The following is a 22,540-nucleotide window of genomic DNA, read 5'->3' on the forward strand; positions in this document are numbered from 1 at the left end:
CTGGATATAAACTGTAGTTGGTGCATCTTACAGAGAATAATAGAGCAAGTTACAAGCAATTTTTCAGCTTTGACTGCTTTTGACACATATACAGGACTTACCCTGGGTAATTGGGACAATAACAGGAACTTCGACTCTGAACGTGTAATAAGGAGTATGAAGAGAACACAGGAATTCGAAACCTAAAGCAAAGCGCACATGTGATATTGGATCAAAGATAGCTGATGGATAAACTGAGATGGCAACAGAGGAGCAGCCCTTGGAAGGGGAGTACGACAACCTGCTGCAGAGAATAGGTGTCATGAGGTGACCGTTCGGACTGTGCAGGTAGACCATATCTGTGGGGGTAGACATGGCTGCACCAACACCATATGGTTGAAAGACTTTCATCCATCGTAGAGGAGTGTGTCTAGAGGCTTGAGGTTGCAGCTGCAAGAGAGGGACTCCTCTAAATTGTACACAAAATGCAGGAGTCATATAGACCACTATGTAGCAAGACCTTCTAAATCCCTTTGTAAAATAAATCCAGCCGTCAGTTTTGAAGAAATGCTGGCAAAACGAGTAAGAAAGAATGGTCCATCAGAAAAAGAAGAAGATGAAGATTTTGTTTGATTGTTCAGTTACTAAAAACTTAAAATTTGGCACATCTTTCTCATATGCTACAAAAATCACAAGACGACAAAATAAGAAGCACACTATTAAAACATTTACAGGTTAATCCAAAGTTTAAAACAATTAATGTATTATTTAAAATCATCTAGGCGTGTACTATCTAATTACAATTACGCGGGACTTATTCCACCTACTGTTTTCGTTGTATCCCACAATATGTTCAATTCCCTGTATATGTTGTTGATCATACTATACTCTATAAACTGTCTCATTTAAAAGAAGAATAAATATTGTAATGGAATGGCCTGCTGGAAAATTTATAGCGTTTTTTAATTTTTTTTATTTACCCGCCTTGGTAAAGGAAGGTAACGTCTTAAAAGAAATTGAAAGTGCAATGTGCTATTTGTTAACTAATCTTGTAACTTTACAATTGTTACACCCTTATTTTCTTTTTTTTTGTCCTCATTTGTATTTAGCCACTATAGATTGGAGATGCAAAAAAGGGGAGAGAATGACAAGAAAGGAAGGTTTTAACTTCCAGGTTTTGGTTACGCCAATATATGAGGCAGTCCGATCACTCCTTATACAGAGGGGATGTACTAGACAACTCGGACCCTCAAATTGGTCCAACCTTTTACCCCTCTCTTGTCTCCCTCCTTCCGATTCTCTTTCTCCATTATAACAGGACATACGGAAAATCCGCACCAGGACTTTCAGTCCAAACCATTTTGGACTTCCTGGCCTGTATAGCTATCACATAATCATAGGACTTAGGGCCAGATGTAGGTCACCCAATACCAGTCGGTAACGGCCAAAATTACCGAATTTCGGCCGCTACTGACTGGTATTTGGCATTTAGAATGTAGGGGCCTACTTTAAGGATTCGGTAATTTACCGAATCGGTAATTTAAGGAATCGGTAAATTACCGAATTCTTAAATACCGATTCTGTAAATTACCGAATCCTGATATGTAGGGAGCACTCAAATGAGTGTTTTTCCCATTTTAGGATTCATTATTTACCACCAACTTTAAGTTGGTGGTAAATAATGAAAACCTTTGAAAAAGCATTTTTTTTTGCTTTTCCAACAGTGCCATGTTGCAGACATACATGCCCTTAGGGCATGTATGTCTGCAACATGTGCACCCATACACAATTGAGGGGTGCCACAGGGTGTCAAAGTGACACCCAGCCACCCTTCAATGTCCCCCCAATTACCGAATCTGTATTTACCGATTGGGTAATTGACATTCATTCCTACGGGCCTCCAGGCCCATAGGAATGAATGGCAATTACCCAATCGGTAAATACCGATCCGGTAATTACCGAAACTTACTGATTCTGTAAATTTTTAAGAAAAATTACCTACATCCCATTTGCCTGTTCTTAAATACCGAATCGGTATGATTCGGTATTTAAGAATCGGTAATCTGGGATTACCTACATCCGGCCCTAAATCCTTAACTAAAAAGAAGAAAAAGGAAGCAAAAAAAGAAAAGACATAAAGAAAAGAAGATTGCTACCCTAGAAGATAAATTAGAAAACCAATACTTTAGGCAGTAATTATTTATTTTTACGTTTGCCTACTTCTGCACCAATCATCCCATACATTCAAAAAAAAATTTTTTTATGTTGCTTGTTGTCCTATCCAATTTTCCGATCCTATGTATCGAGTTAAGCCATTCTCACTCCACCGGGGAAACAGGCAAAATCCACTTAATGCACAACTCCCTACGCGCCAATAGAATTAACAAAAATAAAATAATTTTGTGGTGTTTAGATACATTCATTGTTACATCCTCAACTGGTGTTACACCAAAAATTGCCTGTGGAAGACTCACCTTGACTTCATAGCCCATAATGCTGGAAATCGTCTCACCTACTTTTCCCCAGAAGGTTTGGATGGAAGGGCACTGCAAAAACACATGTACTTCGTCTGCTTCAACTTCCTCGCACTTTAGGCACTTCACTCCTTTGGAACCAATTTTGGATAGCCTTCGCGGGGTCCAATACGCTTTCTGAATAGTAAATAAATGGTTTTTCCTTAGAGGTGCAGACTTAACATTTTGCCATAAAAAAGACAGAGATACTTGCCATAAAATGTCAAGATCGTAGCACGGCTGCTCCTTCCTCCAAACTGACTTAAACCATGGCTGAGAGTCCTCGTGGGGTTGAACTAGCATCCAATACCATTCGGCGATTTCTTTCCGCCGAAAGAGCTAGTAACAACTTTATGTTCAAAGTGTTCATTGCCGTTCCTTCCTTTTGTTAATGATTTGGCCAAACTTGATAACATTTTCATTTGGAGACAACCCCTCAGTTATATCCTCCAGCTTTTGCCATTATATTAATTCCGATCCCTCTAGCAATTTCTCCCATCTCTCGATCCCCTTTGCTTGGATTGGAACTGCAAGAACATCTTGTAGGCAGGCTGGTGTCCCAGGTGAGTTCCATATTGGGGCATAAATGCTATAATAGTGGATTGGTAGTATCACTCTTATTTGATGCCAAACTCTCCAAGCTGCTAGTAGGGTTTTTAGTTTCACTTTTTTTTTAAATATCGGGTCTCCAAATTTAAAAAGAAAGAACCTGGATTGGGATTGAAAATTTAAAGTCAATGCATGGAATAATGGTGTTAAAGAGGTGGTATCGCCCAATAGCTGCCTGAATTTTTTTTAATGAAACACTCTCTGGTATTGCAGGAGATCTGGACTAGGAATCACTCCATTTTCCTTTTTTGCCATAAGCTTGCGCCAAGCTATTCAGGGTCTTTTTTTAGCCCAGCTAAAGCTAGTGAAGAGATCATGTGCTGTGTTATCCAGTCTTTCTTGAACTCCAAAGTAATTGAGTTGAATAAGAACGTATATTTTGACAATATTACCATTTTTAGCAAGTTCGACTTTCCTAGAAAGGATAGGGGTAGTGAGTCCCATTTCTGCAGTTGTGCCCTAACTTTAGATGTTACTTTGTCAAAGTTTACCTTCAGTAATAATTCGAGTTTCTGATCTACCTCTGTCCCCAAATACCTAATGCTACGTTGGATCTGACCACAGTTGTAGTGTGTGTTCCACTGCATTACCTCTGTTTTGACTGGGTTAACTGCATACCCCGATACCTCCCCAAAGCTTTTTAAGGTGTCCCAAATAGCTACTATAGAGTCTTGAAGGTGTCCTGTAAAAGTCATTAAATCATCCGCATAAAGGCTTATTTTCTTGACCCATCCATTACATGTAAATGGAGTAATAGCCTTGCACTCCCTTAGTTTAATGGCAAGCGGCTCAATATACAGGTTAAAAGTAATGGTGAAAGGGGGCACCCTTGCCTGGTGCCCCTGCCTATTGTAATCTGGGATTAAACAGTACCATTTACCAGGACTCGGGCAGCAGGATTTTTATACAATGATTTAACTGCTGATAAGAAAGTATGACCTAAGTTAAAGCATTGAATTACTTCATGGAGAAAGACCCAATTGACCCTATCAAACGCTTTGGCTGCGTCACAAGTCATTGCTGTTAGGGGCAAGTCATTTACAGTAGCCATATCAATGGTGCCTATTAGTTCATGTGTTAAATCATGCAAATGCCTGCCCGTGATGAAACCCTTCTGATCATTGTGAATCAATAGACCGACCACCCACTCTAACCTCTTTGTAATCACCTGCGTGTATATCTTGTAATCTGAGTTGAGCAGGGAGATCGGTCTATATGACTCGCAGAGTTTTGGATCTTTATTAGGCTTTACTAATATAATTATTGTGGCGAGATCCCAAGATGCGGGCAGGTCTTGTTTTAAAATATAAATAGAGTTAAACAAATCAAGCAAAATGGGGGCACGTTCCTCTTTCATAAGAGAGTAAATTTCATTAAGGGTGTAATAACTTTACAATTGTTACACCCTTATTTTCACTTTATACTAGGAGCTCCTACGTGAATAAGCCAACCCGACTTTTGCTTTGGTTGGCTGTCCTTCCAGGCTAGACGTTCCTAAATTGATATAATAATAAGTGATAAAATGGGGAAAATCAAAAGACCCTTACTGTGCACTCTTGTACACCTGTGACGTGTCCATCAAATAAATGTTAAAATTCAAAAAAATTAAAAAAGACAAGGAGCCAAACAATTCCCTGTAACACACTAATTTCCCTGACAAACAGCCTCTGGATACGAGGAGCTCTGATATCACTTGAGTCTATTTACAACACTTGCTGTTAGTAATTAAATCAGAGGTGGGATCAATGAGATCTCAATTAAGCACAACCTTAGCATGTATGAGAGCCCCAGTGTATGATATTGAAAAACAGTGGACAAGAAATCAGAGCAGCGGAAACAAATGTGGAGGTTCAGAGAGAAAGCAATGGGGCAAGCATATGCTACTGAGTCCAAACAAGATGGAGAAGACGAAGACTAGGTGGCTGTATATAAAGCAGCTGGTTTGCTGCACCTGAAAGAGGACAGTGGGAGGCAGACTCATGCCTGCATTTAAATGATCCAACATTCATACTCCCAGAACAGACTGGAGAACGTTATCTGCACATCAATTGCAGGTGACTCCAGCTAGCTGAGGGCGGATAGGATCATAAGAGGAGACTGATATACGTAAACAAGAGTGGGGCAAATGGGCTCATTCACTGAGTCATGTCTCAGCTGGCTTCAGCAACTGGGGCTAGTAGATACCTACAATCTCAGCACCTGACATTAATGATTACTTTTTCTACTTGGCCGTACATTGGAAGTATCAAAACTAGCTCCACTGCAGGTGTACGCCTGTAAGGACTCATGGCCTGCAAACACAAATGTAGGCTACATATCCCTTTCTGATGCTGCTGTGATTCCCACAATATTCATTATATCTACCAAATCCACCTTGGACATACACTGGAGGTTAAGTATCCGACAGGATGAAATGCTAAGGGAGGCGGATCAGAACAGTATAAACTCATAGTTGACTGATAACGACAAGGGTGGGGCGAGCATAGCTATCCTACTGAACACCAAGAAAGTGGTAACAAGGCACTGTCTGATAGTTACTGCTTCAGAAATTAACAAGACAAGGCAGAGGTTAGACAAAGGGAGGAGAACTACCTAAAGGAGATGAAAGGACAGGTTTTACTTAGATATGACATAATCAAAAGGCCACAAGAGCATTTGTCAAGGCACTTGACACAGAAAGCAGAATATGCAGTGCTGAGACTGAAGGCACAATACTACAATGAAGCAAACATTTTGCCTTGCAACCTGAAAGCTAACATGGTGAAAGAGAGGGTAGTGGCTGTGAAAGATAGTGACGGAATGATGACACATACTACTTGGTGATAGCTTTAAATCATCTACCGCCTCAATTGTGGAGTCTCCAGGTATGGTACAGACTCGTAAAACTCCATACGTAGCTTGTGAATACCTAAATGAATACCTAAAAGTAGCACACTTACACAAAAGTTGAAATTTATCTAGTGAACTAGGCTCTCTGTGTTTAAGAAGTTCCATTGGCAATTTGTAAGCATAATCTTGAAGGCTTCTGGGTTTAGGTTCAAATTTAGAAACTTGAAAGTCTGTGTTTTCTCATCACATGCATTTGAGATGCAGAGATATCTGCCCATGTTCTCCTTTGATTGTGCCTTAACCTAGAGAAACAGTTTGAATTCAGAGAAAAAGGAGTTCCCAGATATAATCCACAGAAACAAGCTCATTAAAGGGGTTCAAATTGGGAGGGTCAAGTATAAAGTGCGTATTTTTGGAGGTGATGAACTAATTTTCATTGTGACCCCTCTGTGGTCAGCAGCCCCCCCCCACCCCCCCCCCTCACCCCCACCCTCCAACCTGGTAATAGAGAAATGGGGAAATACGGGAAAATATCAGAATTAAAAGTCAATTTACAAATTGAATTCAATTAAATTTAGTTTAGGATTTATATATTACATCTAGTTGTTCAATGCTTTCAATTCCCTCTGGGAGAGATTTCTTCAGATAGTATATGTTTAATTTTATGTATGAGTATTGAATGACAATTTGAGGAAACATAAAATGGTTTTTGTTAATCTATTATTAGCTTATAATCGAAATATATACCCAAAGATTTCACCTTAAATTTCCCCCTAACTTTCACCTCCACTTCATGTCAGGCAACCTGTAAACCTGTAAATTGTGATGGTCATTGTTATGGTTTCTAACTTCAGTGATCAGTACTCACTCATTCACTTATAAATGACTTTTTATAACTCTGCAACACTCTATCTGCAAGCAAATATTTGGATAGCAAGACTACTACTTGGGTATGATCAACAGAGTTTTCAAGCAAGTTAAAGGATATCAAAAGGTTGAGAAGCATCAACAGCACAGAAACTCCTGAATCCACAATCTTAAGAATGGCAGTTTGAGTATCTAGCAACACAGATTCAGTGCATTGATGTGGTCTGAATCCAGACTGCCTGTGTTCCAAGAATATTATCAGTCTCTAAACGTTTGTGAAGTTGAACGTTAGCTGCGTTTTCCAAGATCATAAGTAGGCACTCATCTATAGCAATCATCTTCAGTAGACGCTTACTTTTAGCAATCTTGCACTGGTTGATAGGATTAAAAGCTTCCAAGCTGATATTTTTTATGAGCAAGGTTACCCATGTTTCTTTTGATGAGTTTTGAATCACACCGTCTTCAAAAAAAACTTTCACAATGTGCTCTGCCTTTGGCACTCCTTGGTTATCCTGCAAGGAAATGTAACTCCAGGACAGCTAGGCAGCTTAGTACAATTATTAATCAATGTAATTTCATCTAGTGAGGTAGTTCAGAACTGAAGGGAGTTAGGACCATCAAAATCAACTTTGGCATCAGGCTTAAACTTGGTTTTAGAAGGGATGGTGAACCCGATGTGTTCTATTTTAACATAAAAAAGGCTTGCACTGTATTGCTACAGTTAGATGGAGACTCCATCATTTGGTCTACTGATTTAGTATTCGCTATTTGCTTCAATCATACAGACTGTCTCAATTTCAAATGATCAGGTGTTGATGAGGCAAATTTAAATCCTGCCTCAGTAAGTCAAACACTCCATTACCTATCTTTGGGGGGATATTCTCAAGAACGTGTGATAACCATCGCAAAATGAACTTAACGCAACTCTCAACATCGCAGTCTATCACTGGAAAATAAAGCTGTGTTAACTAAGTATTCACAACACGGAGGCACCATGTGATAGGCCCCCGACAACGCGTAAAATGTCCACGATAAAGTCAACGCGAAGCCTCAAACATGCGAGACACGAACACAAAAAAACTTGCAATGAGGCCAATTGCGATACAAAAAGCAGCGAAAAGCAGCAGCAGGCCTTCAAATCCCACACGTCTGGTGGGAACATGCACTATAAAAGCAACCAAAAATACACAGCAAAAATATTTCAAAGTGCGTAGCAACATGGATGCACGCTGACCGAGTACAGAGGTGAACGCAAACCCCATAAGCTCCACAGACCACCAGCAAGGAACAACGAGGTAGGGAAAGGCCAAGGAGAAGAGGGAGAAGAAGACAGCATGCAGTCAGCAGGAAAACCAGACCAGCGTCATGGAGGTGACAGGACACTACCATCAACTGACCCACAATTGGACTACCGTGAATGCAGTCAGAGTGTCGAGAAGGTCAAAAGGCGCTGACGTGATGTGAAAACCAAACCAAGGACAAACCCGCTGCCAACAGGAAGGCAGCAAGGGTGACAGGAGGTGGGAGTCCTGCACCACAGGAGGAGCTAGAGGAAACAGAAGCCACAGTCATCAGTGTGGAGACGGTGCAAGGAGGTGGGAGTCCGGACACAGCTCAAGAGGACCTGACAAAACATCAACAGGGTGAGTAATGACCAGGGACTGGGAGGATGGGGGAGATGGGCACAATGACACACATGCACAACGATGTGTAGCACACTGCACACCCACAATGACCCTGGATCATGTCCCTAATCCCCGTGGCACACTGCAGCACACACACATAGCAAGAACAGACAGCACATCCACATTGACGACAATGTGGTACAATGTGCAACCATGACACTGCAGAACAGAGGACACAACTGGCTCCGTACATGCGCAGAAACAGGGCAACTACATCTAACCGAGCAGGAAACTGTGCAATTGGAATGTACGCGTGTGTTAGACCTGGCATCTTTGGCGTGGTTTCCCCCTATCTTTTTGCCTCTACCTCCTGTATTTTTGATGCTGTGCTGGATTTCGTTTTTGCTGGTTTAGATGCTTTAGACACTCTGCCACTGCTGATCAGGGCCAGAGTGTAAGTGCTCCCTGTGTAAATTGTTATTCTGATTGGATATACATGTTTGGCATGTTTGTATCACCATGAAGTCCCTAGTAAAGTGCACTGGGTGTGCCAGGGCTGGTGATGACAAATGCTACTAGTGGGCCTGCAGCACTGATTGTGCCACCCACAGGAGTAGCTCTAAAATGGTGTCTCAGGCCTGCCACTGCAGTGCCTATGGGCAGTTTAGAACTGCCATGTCCTCCTGGCCAGTGTCCCCACTGACCAGGCCTAACCCTTCCCTTTTGGTGCACATCAGCCACCCCTATGGAAGGCCCAAGGTACCCCCCTGGGCAGGGTGCAGTGTATGTGAAAGGCAGAGCATGTACTGGTGCAGGTAACATGTTCTGGTAGTGAATTACGAAAATGGCTGAAAAGGCTATCTTGCTCCATAGTTTAACATGGGGGATGCTGGCTACAGTGGTTAACAGCATTTCTTCCCATAGGAACAAGATAGGACATACGTATCTAGTATCCCTGAACTCAGAATTTAATAACACATCTTTTAGGAAAGGTTGTTTTTAAATCCTGGGTTTGAGAACAGCACTTTTAGAAAGTTGCTGTTCTCTTGTCTAACCCTTCTGTGTGCCTGGGCCTGTTTGTGTATTGACTGTCTGGTTTGTGAGTGACAGGGGCTGGGGAATTCCCCAGCAGGATGGATGAGTCAGCACTAGGCTGAATGACTGCAGTTGCAACTGGAGTGGTGGGAGGAGTTAGCACCTGGGCTGAATAGGGCTGTGCCTGCCTTCCACAATGCTGGCTCCACCCCCCTGCTGGGCGGCTGAGGACCCTGCCCCTCACTCTGAAAGGAAAGATGCAGCCAGCAAAACAAAGTGCTCAGTATCCACCCAGAACTGGTTCAGACCGGGCTCAGGGCCCACATGCACCAAGAGAACAAAGACTTTAGGGGTATAAGTACAGGACCCCTGACAACAGAAAATTAGATCATCCTGGAAATCAAGAAGGAACCTCTGCCAAGGAGAAAGCTGAAACTGAAGAAGGAAGATTGTCCTGCTGTTGCTCTGCTGGACTGACCTGTTGCTTTGCTGCCAAGGAGAGGGGAAGGACTTTGCTGCTGAGCTGTGTCTGTCTTGAAGGAATCTCCAAGGGCCTGAGAAGAGCTGGCTCCCTGTTTTGAAGTCCCAGGAACAAAAGGACTTCACCCCCAGTTTCCCTGAACTCTGCTGAGAGAGTTCTGTCCTTCCTAGAGTGCTTGATCCAGTTGTGGGGCCTCTGGAAGTTGTACCTGGGCTGGGAAGCTTGAAACTAAGCTTTAGTGACTTTTGAAACTGAAAAGTGTCGCATCGCTCGCTTGCGGAGTGCATCCCCGACAGTGCGAGAAGTTTCCCGCCGCTACGGAGGTCGAGATCGTCGCAGCGCCTGACGCCGCTGCCAGAGACGTCGCATCCTTCGTTTGCGGGACGCACCAGACCGGTGCGTGAGAATCGAACATCGCTGCGAGTATCGTCGCAGAGCCTGTCGTCGCTGGGTGAGATCGCCGCACCGCTTGCTAGCGGACCGCATCACGTCGCTGCGAGTATCGTCGCAGAATCAACGCATCGAGGAGCTGCGAGAGAGAGGATCCCCGCTGGACCGCGCATCGTCGCCCCGGAGATCGTCGCAGCCCCTACGAGATCGTCGCATCGTGCCTTTGCGAGAACAGACTTCCTACGGAACCTACGCACCGGAATCCATACAAGTGGCCTTCCTCCCCATACAGACCGGATTCGTCGCAACACGCCCGCTGCTGCAGCGGGGCTGTCGCATCGCCTCCCCAGGGTCTCAGGAGCAACGCATCGCTTGTTTTCCACCGCACCAGCTTCTGCTTTTGGAACTTTGTTGCAACTAAAAGGTACCGTGAGTAAACGTGACGCAACTGTGAACTTTTCACGCATCAGTAGAGAATTCTATCGCAACGTAGAGAATTCTAACACAACCTTAAGAACTCTTTTTGAAACCATATTCTTGAACTGTGTATGTTGGATTTTTGTCGTTTTGGTCTTGTGTAGTTTAGATTAAAAATACCTTTATTTTTCTAAACTGTTGTGGAGTCAGTTTGTGGTGTTTTCACTGTGTTACTGTGAGTGTTGGTACAAATACTTTACGCATTGCCTCTGGTTAGCCTAGACTGCTCGTGCCAAGCTACCTAGAGGGTGAGCAGGGGTTATCTCAGAGGGTTATCTCCTTGCCCTGACTAGAAGCAAGGGTCCCTATTTGGACAGTGGTACCTACCTCTGCCAACTAGAGACCCCCAGATCTAACATTGGTGGTCAGGCGGTGGGATTCGAACTTGTATTTGTACTTGACCCACAGTAATTGGTGTACATCACTAGTGAGTGCAGACCACTACGCCACCGCATACTACTGGTTTTTGGTTTTGATTTTTCTATTTTTGAGTAACTCTTCAAAGCATCATGTCTGCAAAAGGAAAGGCACTCAGTGAGGGGGCAGAAGCAGAATTAGAGTTTTGCATTGAGGATTTGTGTTCATACAAAGTTGAGCAACTGAGGAAATTCTGCCTTGAGTTTGAGTGCCCCATAAAAAGCGCCTACAGAAAGGAGGAGCTGCAGAGAATCTTGAAAGCCCATTGGGAGGCACAAGAGGGAGAGGATGTGGATGTAGAAAATGGTTTTCAAAGCACAGATCTGCCAGTGGGCAAAGTAGGTGCAGGAGCTGGCAGCAACCATTCCAGCAGGGGCCTCTCCCCACAAGAGTTATGAGAAAATCAGAGAGTAAGAGAGTATGACTTGGAAGTCATGAAAATGAAACTGAGGCAATTGGAATTGGAGAAAGAAAGGGCAGCGGAAGACAAGAGAGAGGCTCGTGCCCTAGAGGAAAAGAAATTGCTTTTGGCTCATGATTTGAGCATGAAAGAACTGGATCTTAAAGCCAAGGAGGTGGATGCCAGTTCTAATGGTGGCAGCGCGCAGCCAGTGCATGGGGGTAAAGTATATATTCCCAAGGACCTGGTACAGAATTACCATAGGGGTGAGGATATTTATGCCTGGTTCACTTCGTATGAAATTGCATTGAAGATGAATGGTGTGCCTGATCAGCATTGGGGGGCGGGCCTGTGGAAACATTTTGAGGCTTCTGGGAGGAGTGCTCTAGAGCCCTTAGAATTAGCAGGTGCCATGACCTACCCCAATATGAAGGAGGCCTTATGTCTCAGGTATGGCCTTACCCCAGAGCAGTACAGACTGCAGTTTAGGAACTCCAAGAAGAGAGAGTCTGAGACTTGGATGGAGTGTCTGAATTTGTACTCGCGTGCACTGGAAGCTTGGATGAAGGGCAGTAAAGTAACTGATTTTAAGGGGTTGTTGCATTTAATCAGTTGGGAGCACTTGAGTAGTCTTTGTGTTCCAGAGCTGCGCCAGCATCTTTTAGACAGCAAGCTGACAGACCCCATTGAGCTTGCTAAGGAGGCGGACCGCTGGGCCAGTACCAGGGTCCACAGAGGAATTGTGGGTACCACAGCCAAAGGTGGGCAGGGTCCCCAGCAGAAGAGTGGGGGGGACAAGGGTAACCAAAAGGAGTTCTCAGAAGGGCCCCAAAATAGTTCCCAGGGAAAGGAATCCCAACCCCCCAAACCTAAACAGCCATGGCCCTCTAAGGGCAGGCGGGACAATAAAGACAACAGGGGTCCACCTACCTGCTATCACTGCAATGAGGTGGGCCACATAGCACCAAAATGTCCCAAGAAGAAGCAAGCACCCACTGGTGCCCCCGCCCCAGCGTTAGCTAGTGTAGCTTTGGGAGGGGATTTGGTTTCTAGTGATTGGGGGGAGCTAGCAGTTATGACCCTTGTCTCTCTAGGAGACCAAGAGGTGGTCCAGGAAACCTTACTGCCCTCTAACACTAAGAAATATGGGCAGAAGGTGACCATCAATGGGAGGGAGATTGAGGCTCTGAGAGACACAGGAGCCAGCGTGACATCCGTGAGGTGTCAGTGGGTGTCTGAAGAGCAAATCATCCCTGGTGTACTCCGCCCTGTAGTGGCAGCTGACAGTTCAGTGCGCTTCAGCAAGCTGGCGCGTGTGCCCTTTGAATGGGGGGGAGTCTCTGGTCTTTTGAAGGTAGTTGTCAGTGATGCCTTGCCTGTAGACTGTCTGTTAGGTAACGACCTGGAGAGTTCTCCATGGAAGGATGTAGAACACAGAACTCACTTGGAGATGTTGGGTTTGCCTGCGTGGATCTGTGTGTCCACACGTTCTATGACAGCCAGTAGGGGGGAGTCAGCAGAACTGGAGCCTGAAACAGTGGCTCAGAGACCTGCCAGGAGAGGAAGAGGCAGAGGGCGCGGGAAACCAGCCCCAGCCGTTCCCACGGTCCAGGAGGAAGCAGAACCTGAAGGGGATGCCCTGGAACCTACAGGGGAACAGGTAGCCGAACTGGGGGACTTGCCTGAGCTGACCCATTGGCAGCAGGAAGGTGGTCCCTCCAGGGAGGAATTCTGCAAGGCGCAGAAGGAGTGCCCTTCCCTCATTGGTCTGCGTCAACAGGCTGTAGATCAGGCAGCAGGTGGAGCAGCCAGAGATCACTTCATCTACTGGGAAGATGACTTGTTATATAGCGAGCCTAAGTTTGCTGAGCCCGGTGCAGCCCGTGTGCTGGTGGTACCCGAGCGCTTCAGAAACTTCCTAATGGGTCTGGCTCATGACGTGCCTCTTGCAGGACATCTGGGGCAAGACAAGACCCTAAACAGGCTTGTCACCCACTTCCACTGGCCCCAGATGAGAAAGCACGTTGGTTCCTTTTGCAGATCTTGCCAAACCTGTCAAGCCAGTGGCAAGACTGGAACAAAGTTGAAGGCACCCCTTCAACCCTTCCCAGTAGTGAGCACCCCTTTTGAGCGGGTGGGCATAGACATTGTAGGGCCCCTGGACCCCAAGACAGCCTTAGGCAACAGGTTCATCCTGGTCTTGGTGGACCATGCCACCCGGTACCCGGAAGCAGTCCCTCTCAGGACAATCACAGCACCCGTGGTGGGCCGTGCATTGATGGGGATCTTTTCCCGTGTGGGGTTCCCCAGAGAGGTGGCCTCCGACCGGGGTACCAACTTCATTTCTAAGTATATGAAGTCTCTGTGGGAGGAGTGTGGGGTAACTTATAAGTTCACCACTCCTTACCACCCTCAAGGAAATGGGTTGGTTGAAAGGTTCAACCGTACCCTGAAAGGTATGATTATGGGCCTAGCGGAGCCCATGAGACGCAAGTGGGACGTCTTGTTACCATGCCTGTTGTTTGCCTACAGGGAGGTGCCTCAGAAGTCCTTAGGGTTCAGTCCCTTTGAACTCCTGTATGGCCACCCTGTTAGAGGACCTCTCTCACTGGTGAAGGAGGGTTGGGAAAAGTCCCGTGGGAAAACCCCCCAAGATGTGTTCAGCTATGTGCTGGCCATCCGCAACCAGACACAACGCTTCAGGAAGCTCGCTCAGGCGAACCTGGAAGCAAGCCAGGAAGAAATGAAAAGATGGTACGACCAGAATACCACTCTGGTCGAATTTCAACCTGGGCAGGAAGTGTGGGTGATGGCGCCAGTGGAGCCCTGTGCGCTCCAAGACAAGTGGACTGGGCCATATGTGGTGGTGGAAAGGAAGAGTGAGGTAACCTACCTGGTTAACCTGAAGACTCCCAGGCAGCCCCTGAGAGTCTTGCATGTGAACCGCCTCAAACCACACTTTAAGAGGTCTGAAGTAACCATGCTCCTGGCTACAGATGCAGGAATGGAAGAGGATAGTGATCCTCTCCCTGACCTCCTGGCAGTTAAGGAGCAAGATGGGTCAGTGGATGGTGTGGTCCTCTCGCCCACCCTGACCCCAGAACAGCAGAGTGACTGTCGCCAAGTGTTGGGTCAGTTCTCCTCCCTGTTCTCCCTGACCCCAGGAGTCACCAACTGGTGCGTCCATGATGTGGACACTGGAGACAGTCTGCCTGTGAAACAGAAATGTTACCGGGTAGCTGACAAGGTCAGGGCCAGCATCAAGGAAGAGGTTTCCAAGATGTTGGCGCTAGGGGTGATTGAGCCCTCCAGCAGCCCCTGGGCTAGCCCAGTGGTCTTGGTACCCAAGAAAGCTGCTACCCCCGGTGGCCCTCCAGAACTCCGGTTTTGCGTGGACTACCGTGGGCTCAATGCGGTCACGAAGACTGACGCACACCCCATCCCCAGAGCTGATGAGCTTGTGGATCGGTTGGGAGCTGCCCAGTACCTCAGTACATTTGATTTGACTTCGGGGTACTGGCAGATTGCCTTAACTGATGGGGCCAAAGAGAGGTCTGCATTTTCAATGCCAGAGGGGCACTTCCAGTTCCGTGTCATGCCCTTTGGGTTGAAGAATGCCCCTGCCACATTCCAGAGACTGGTTAACCAGGTACTGACCGGGCTGGAGGAATTCAGTGCCGCATACCTGGATGACATTGCTGTGTTCAGCTCCACGTGGGAGGAACACCTGCAACACCTCTGCGAAGTGTTGAAGGCTCTGCAAAGAGCAGGCCTTACTATCAAGGCCAGCAAGTGCCAGATAGGGCAGGGATCTGTGGTGTATTTGGGACACCAGGTGGGGAGCGGCCAGGTGGCGCCCCTACAGGCCAAGATTGATATCATTCTGGCTTGGGAGCCCCCCAAGACCCAGACAGAGGTGAGGGCCTTTTTAGGACTCACCGGGTTTAACCGACGGTTTGTCAAGGGATATGGCACCATTGTCGCCCCCTTGACAGAACTCACTTCCAAGAAGTTGCCCAAAAGAGTTGTCTGGACTGACGCCTGCCAAACTGCTTTTGAAACCCTGAAAACTGCTATGTGCACAGCGCCGGTGCTCAAGGCACCTGACTTTTCCAGTGAGTTCATAGTTCAGACAGACGCTTCAGAGCATGGTGTGGGAGCAGTACTCTCACAAATCACTGAGGAGGGAGGAGACCAGCCGGTAGCCTTCATTAGCAGGAGACTACTCCCCAGGGAACAGAGGTGGAGTGCGATTGAGAGAGAAGCATTTGCTGTAGTCTGGGCTCTGAAAAAGTTGAGGCCCTACCTGTTTGGGACTCACTTCCGTGTTCAGACCGACCACAGGCCCCTCAGATGGTTAATGCAGATGAGGGGTGGGAATCCAAAGCTGTTGAGGTGGTCCATCTCCCTACAGGGAATGGACTTTACGGTGGAACACCGCCCTGGTACAGAACACGCCAACGCTGATGGTCTGTCCAGGTTTTTCCGCCTTAGTGAAGAGAACTCCCAAGAGGGTGGGTAGTTCTCCCCACTTTCAGCTGGAGGGGACACGTGTTAGACCTGGCATCTTTGGCGTGGTTCCCCCTATCTTTTTGCCTCTACCTCCTGTATTTTTGATGCTGTGCTGGATTTCGTTTTTGCTGGTTTAGATGCTTTGGACACTCTGCCACTGCTGATCAGGGCCAGAGTGTAAGTGCTCCCTGTGTAAATTGTTATTCTGATTGGATATACATGTTTGGCATGTTTGTATCACCATGAAGTCCCTAGTAAAGTGCACTGGGTGTGCCAGGGCTGGTGATGACAAATGCTACTAGTGGGCCTGCAGCACTGATTGTGCCACCCACAGGAGTAGCTCTAAAATGGTGTCTCAGGCCTGCCACTGCAGTGCCTATGGGCAGTTTAGAACTGCCATGTCCTCCTGGCCAGTGTCCCCACTGACCAGGCCTAACCCTTCCCTTTTGGTGCACATCAGCCACCCCTATGGAAGGCCCAAGGTACCCCCCTGGGCAGGGTGCAGTGTATGTGAAAGGTAGAGCATGTACTGGTGCAGGTAACATGTTCTGGTAGTGAATTACAGCCATTTTCGTTTTTCACTATTGTAAGGCTATCTTGCTCCATAGATTAACATGGGGGATGCTGGCTACAGTGGTTAACAGCATTTCTTCCCATAGGAACAAGATAGGACATAAGTATCTAGTATCCCTGAACTCAGAATTTAATAACACATCTTTTAGGAAAGGTTGTTTTTAAATCCTGGGTTTGAGAACAGCACTTTTAGAAAGTTGCTGTTCTCTTGTCTAACCCTTCTGTGTGCCTGGGCCTGTTTGTGTATTGACTGTCTGGTTTGTGAGTGACAGGGGCTGGGGAATTCCCCAGCAGGATGGATGAGTCAGCACTAGGCTGAATGACTGCAGTTGCAACTGGAGTGGTGGGAGGAGTTAGCACCTGGGCTGAATAGGGCTGTGCCTGCCTTCCACAATGCTGGCTCCAGCCCCCTGCTGGGCGGCTGAGGACCCTGCCCCTCACTCTGAAAGGAAAGATGCAGCCAGCAAAACAAAGTGCTCAGTATCCACCCAGAACTTGTTCAGACCGGGCTCAGGGCCCACATGCACGAAGAGAACAAAGACTTTAGGGGTATAAGTACAGGACCCCTGACAACAGAAAATTAGATCATCCTGGAAATCAAGAAGGAACCTCTGCCAGGGAGAAAGCTGAAACTGAAGAAGAAAGATTGTCCTGCTGTTGCTCTGCTGGACTGACCTGTTGCTTTGCTGCCAAGGAGAGGGGAAGGACTTTGCTGCTGAGCTGTGTCCCCTGTCTTGAAGGAATCTCCAAGGGCCTGAGAAGAGCTGGCTCCCTGTTTTGAAGTCCCAGGAACAAAAGGACTTCACCCCCAGTTTCCCTGAACTCTGCTGAGAGAGTTCTGTCCTTCCTAGAGTGCTTGATCCAGTTGTGGGGCCTCTGGAAGTTGTACCTGGGCTGGGAAGCTTGAAACTAAGCTTGAGTGACTTTTGAAACTGAAAAGTGTCGCATCGCTCGCTTGCGGAGCACATCCCCGACAGTGCGAGAAGTTTCCCGCCGCTACGGAGGTCGAGATCGTCGCAGCGCCTGACGCCGCTGCCAGAGACGTCGCATCCTTCGTTTGCGGGACGCACCAGACCGGTGCGTGAGAATCGAACATCGCTGCGAATATCGTCGCAGAGCCTGTCGTCGCTGGGTGAGATCGCCGCACCGCTTGCTTGCGGACCGCATCACGTCGCTGCGAGTATCGTCGCAGAATCAACGCATCGAGGAGCTGCGAGAGAGAGGATCCCCGCTGGACCGCGCATCTTCGCCCCGGAGATCGTCGCAGCCCCTACGAGATCGTCGCATCGTGCCTTTGCGAGAACAGACTTCCTACGGAACCTACGCACCGGAATCCATACAAGTGGCCTTCCTCCCCATACAGACCGGATTCGTCGCAACACGCCCGCTGCTGCAGCGGGGCTGTCGCATCGCCTCCCCAGGGTCTCAGGAGCAACGCATCGCTTGTTTTCCACCGCACCAGCTTCTGCTTTTGGAACTTTGTTGCAACTAAAAGGTACTGTGAGTAAACGTGTTGCAACTCTGAACTTTTCACGCATCAGTAGAGAATTCTATCGCAACGTAGAGAATTCTAACACAACCTTAAGAACTCTTTTTGAAACCATATTCTTGAACTGTGTATGTTGGATTTTTGTCGTTTTGGTCTTGTGTAGTTTAGATTAAAAATACCTTTATTTTTCTAAACTGTTGTGGAGTCAGTTTGTGGTGTTTTCACTGTGTTACTGTGAGTGTTGGTACAAATACTTTACGCATTGCTTCTGGTTAGCCTAGACTGCTCGTGCCAAGCTACCTAGAGGGTGAGCAGGGGTTATCTCAGAGGGTTATCTCCTTGCCCTGACTAGAAGCAAGGGTCCCTATTTGGACAGTGGTACCTACCTCTGCCAACTAGAGACCCCCAGATCTAACAGCGTACAACCTCACATCCGTCATGTAGTCCATAAGTCCACTGTCCACCATCAAAATCCAGCACCTCCCAAACAGTCACAATGTACATTGCCATACAGTCTGCATGTAAACAAGAACAGTGTGCCAACATACATGTCAACACAATGTCAACATACATCTCCCCTTCACATTGCAGAGGGGCACACAACACCTCCAGCAGATCAGACCAGACAACTCATCAATGATGCTGGAGAGGACCTCCACACCTTTCACACCGACGCACTACAACAGCTCATGGACATCTTAGGCAACCCACCTCCAGGAGCAGAGCAGCCAAGCTACATAGATGAGACCCCAGCCCCTGCACAGACCACACAGCAGGAAGCACCCGCCACCACGGCTGGCTCCCAACATGTCACCGAGGCACACATCGCATTCCAATACCAGGCGTCAGAATGCCAAATAGAGGTGTCCGAACAGGTGCGGGTGGGGTTAGAGCTCATAGAAGCCAAATTACATCACAAACGGGGTGACTAAGTCCCATCAGGAACCACCTACACCCCAAAAAGGAGACCCACACTGCTACAGAGACGCATACTTATGCACATTTGCAGTACAGAACCATGCCCAGAGGCAGGCAATTATCATTCACACACCCATGTTGGCTCTGCGTACGATGGCCCAGTCCACTCCTCTTACGTATTAAGTGGGTGACGACAAAGCTACATGCCCAAGCTCTAACCCGCTGCCTGCGGTGACATGCCAGCGTCGTCTGTACACAGCACAATGAAATGTAGTAGGGCCCAGGGACCTCATGCATACAACATGACCACAGGGACACACGTAGATAGTATGTGGAACTGGCTATGGGCACGTGCGCCTGGCCGCATATATAGTGACACCTGTGCTGGATGTGTGTGGGAGGTTCAGTGACGAAATATCGAGGGACATAATATAGAATACCCAAAATATCGACTCCAAAATATCGAAGTACAGAATATAGAATCCCTATCTACAACAGGTAAGTACTAAAATATCGAATCCAAAATATCGATAGTTAAAATATAGTTAAATAAAATATCGAATTTTTAAAATGTATTAAAAGTAATGTAAAAGTAATTATATATTAAAAACAATTAAATAAGACATACTTAAAATAATATAAAAAACTTAAAATGTAAAAATAATAAATGTAATGTAAAAAAAAGTAGAGAATGTGTTGGATAGTGAAAGGGTAAGAATTACTATTCCCACTCCAAAGAGTGCAACAGTAGGGAAAGCGTTGGATAGCAGGAGGGTAAAAATTACTATTCCCACTCCAGAGAGTGCAACAGTAGAGAAAGTATTGATTTACCATTAAAATAAGATTAAATTAATTACCAATACCAATGAAAAATTAATTAAAAATAATTACCAATTAATACAAATGAATTACCAATTAAAAAATAATAATTACCAATTAATAAACATTAATTACCAATTAATATTTAATTATCAATTAATTATCAATACATATAAATATAAATTAATATTTACTTTATTACAATTACATTACTTCCCACCTTATTCCCCTATAAACCCACAACCCACAACCCGCTCCAAAAAATAAATATTACAATTAACATAATTATGAATTAAACAACTAATAAACATTAAATACCAATTAATAAAAATTAATTACCAATTAATCATGAATTATCAATACATATAAATACGCAGGAATCCCTGCCAAACACCTACGACGACTACAACGCATCCAAAACTCCTTCGCCCAACTGATCCTCAACATCTCTCGTCGCAGCCACATCACCCCCCACCTGAGACACCTGCACTGGCTCCCCGTCAACAAGAGGATCACCTTCAAGCTCCTCACCCACGCACACAAAGCACTCCACAACACCGACCAGCCTTAATTTTGACAGGATTTGTCTTGTCTGGCCAATTTATCTGAAATATCCCAGTTATTTTCAGATACTCTCCTCCCCCGTCCTGAAGAAGACCCGCTGCTGAGGACCACACTTACCCTTAAGCAATAGGGTCAAAACGCCGACGCACCTGAAAAGGCCTACACCCTACATCTGCCCCTTACTCCTGACCCACAGATGAAGTTACACTGTGAATAAAAACAGTTCAACTAATGTATTGTACGCAATTGTGCTTATAGGGGTAGGCCCGGACATTTTAAGGGCGACTATTTTCAACCAATGTAGGTCCACGATTGTTTTTCAATATTCGAATTTCCTGAATACAATGTCAATTGCTTCTTCTCTTTTCCTTTTATTCTTTCACATGAGCACTAACTTTTCACGTACCTCCTTCTCCCGGATGATAACCGTGTGGAAAAACATTATACATCAAAATAAATAATTGTGTTCCTTTGAAATAATTCTTTGTGTGACTGAATGAACTCAAGTTATCAGTCTTTTGGAAGAGGCCTTTCTATTTTCCTGTGTGTGCTTATGATCTTATGTGCCTAAATGACTATACACATTCATTGACAGTGTTTTGAATATTAAACTACAACAGTCTAGGACCATTGTTTCTCTGTACTGAACGATACCCAGGTCCTTTTGACTTTATAGGGTAACCACATTTGTGAAAATGGCCCTTCAGGTGTAGTAGCTCTGGGCTGGGCTCCCTTTTCTGGTGCAGGCTGTCGTCCGTATTTACACCAGGTCAGAGCAGGTGTTAGTTTCCTGCTGCTAACACGCCTTATCACCTGTTTTGGGATCTTATCACCGATCTGGCTGGTTGTTGAGAATGTTGCAGAGTGGTGTTGTCGCAGCTTTTTGCACGAGAACGCCTACTCTGCATCTCATTAGCGATAGTTTCCGGGGTCATCTGTGGCGATGTTTTTTGTGGCTGCTATCGCAGGTAAACTAGCGATAGGGGCTGTTATCACCAGCTTGTGAATGGGGGGGGGGTTAGTTTTATCACAACTTTGGCTGCGATTAAGTGCCGATAACGCGGCGATAGTTCCTTGACAATATGCCCCTATGAGTGCAGATAATCTCGTCTACAGAGATGTTAGTGACATCAAATTTTGATTCTTTGGTGACACTTGGAGGCCTCTCTTAATTGGGCAAAAAAACTGCAGTCGAGATGACAATGGAAAGCGTCAATTTTATTTGGGAGGGGAATACTTTTAGGGCACAGTTATAATTCTAGGAACAATAGTAGAGAGTAGAATCTGAGAAACAGTGGCTCTTAATAGATGCGCAGGCATAAACATAGTGAAGGTTTCTTCGCTTGAATGAATACAGTGTGGTGCCAATGCTTATCATCTACATCGAGGGATAGGATGTGTAATCAAGTCATCTCAAAAATAGGTCTGACATTGTTTCCCTCACCACTCACCCCATTGTTAGAAGCTCCAGATATACTAGGCAAGGGATGAATGCCCCTTAAGCATGAGAGCAGCCTTTTTGATGAAGAGGGCATTACACCATTTGAATAGCTGAAAAGAGAGGATAGGCCTGGGAGAGTCAGAGAAATTCAGGTATCTAAAAATATGACACTGGCTCATGCTCCAATCCATTAAACCACAAACTAGCTGCTGCATTATAAAAGTCTAACAACAGGTGCTATGGAAAATAAATAAAAGAATTGTTTCAGAAATGTACCCTTTTGTGGAGGACTTCCCCCGCGGCGTATAAAACACCGAGACAGAAATGGTGGGAAAGCAGAAAAAAATCTGGGTCAAGTGATCACAAACAAAAGAGTTTAAAAAAGATTTTAGAAAGAACACCACAATCATAAGCTTGGAATTTAGAAAAGGTAAAAATGAACTCTGGTGGTACAATATGCCAGTCAATTTACAGGAGAGGGACAGACAAAGTGATAGGGTGCTGGCATGGGTGTGGTAATACAGACAAGTTGGTGCACTTTCTCTATCACTGTCCAAGGCTCCACACCTTTTGGACAACCGCCCAATAAGCAAAAAATCTGT

At 45.8% G+C, this 22,540-nt stretch overlaps 1 protein-coding gene across 2 annotated transcripts in view; it reads right to left on the minus strand.

The window, feature by feature from the left end:
* LOC144753845 (uncharacterized) overlaps window positions 1-22,540 on the minus strand; it is a 353,072-nt gene that overhangs the window by 182,475 nt on the left and 148,057 nt on the right. The window contains exon 1 of one of the 2 annotated variants that reach the window (XM_078641399.1): window positions 2,454-2,515. The exons of the other annotated variant lie outside the window; for it this stretch is intronic. Coding sequence (XP_078497525.1) covers window positions 2,454-2,464 — 11 coding nt within the window. The 5' untranslated portion in view covers window positions 2,465-2,515. Of the gene's footprint in view, window positions 1-2,453; window positions 2,516-22,540 lie in introns of those variants that run through there. 2 annotated transcript variants of the gene reach the window in all.

This window comes from Lissotriton helveticus, chromosome 5_1 (genome assembly GCF_964261635.1).
Source record: "Lissotriton helveticus chromosome 5_1, aLisHel1.1, whole genome shotgun sequence".
Taxonomy (NCBI): domain Eukaryota; kingdom Metazoa; phylum Chordata; class Amphibia; order Caudata; family Salamandridae; genus Lissotriton; species Lissotriton helveticus.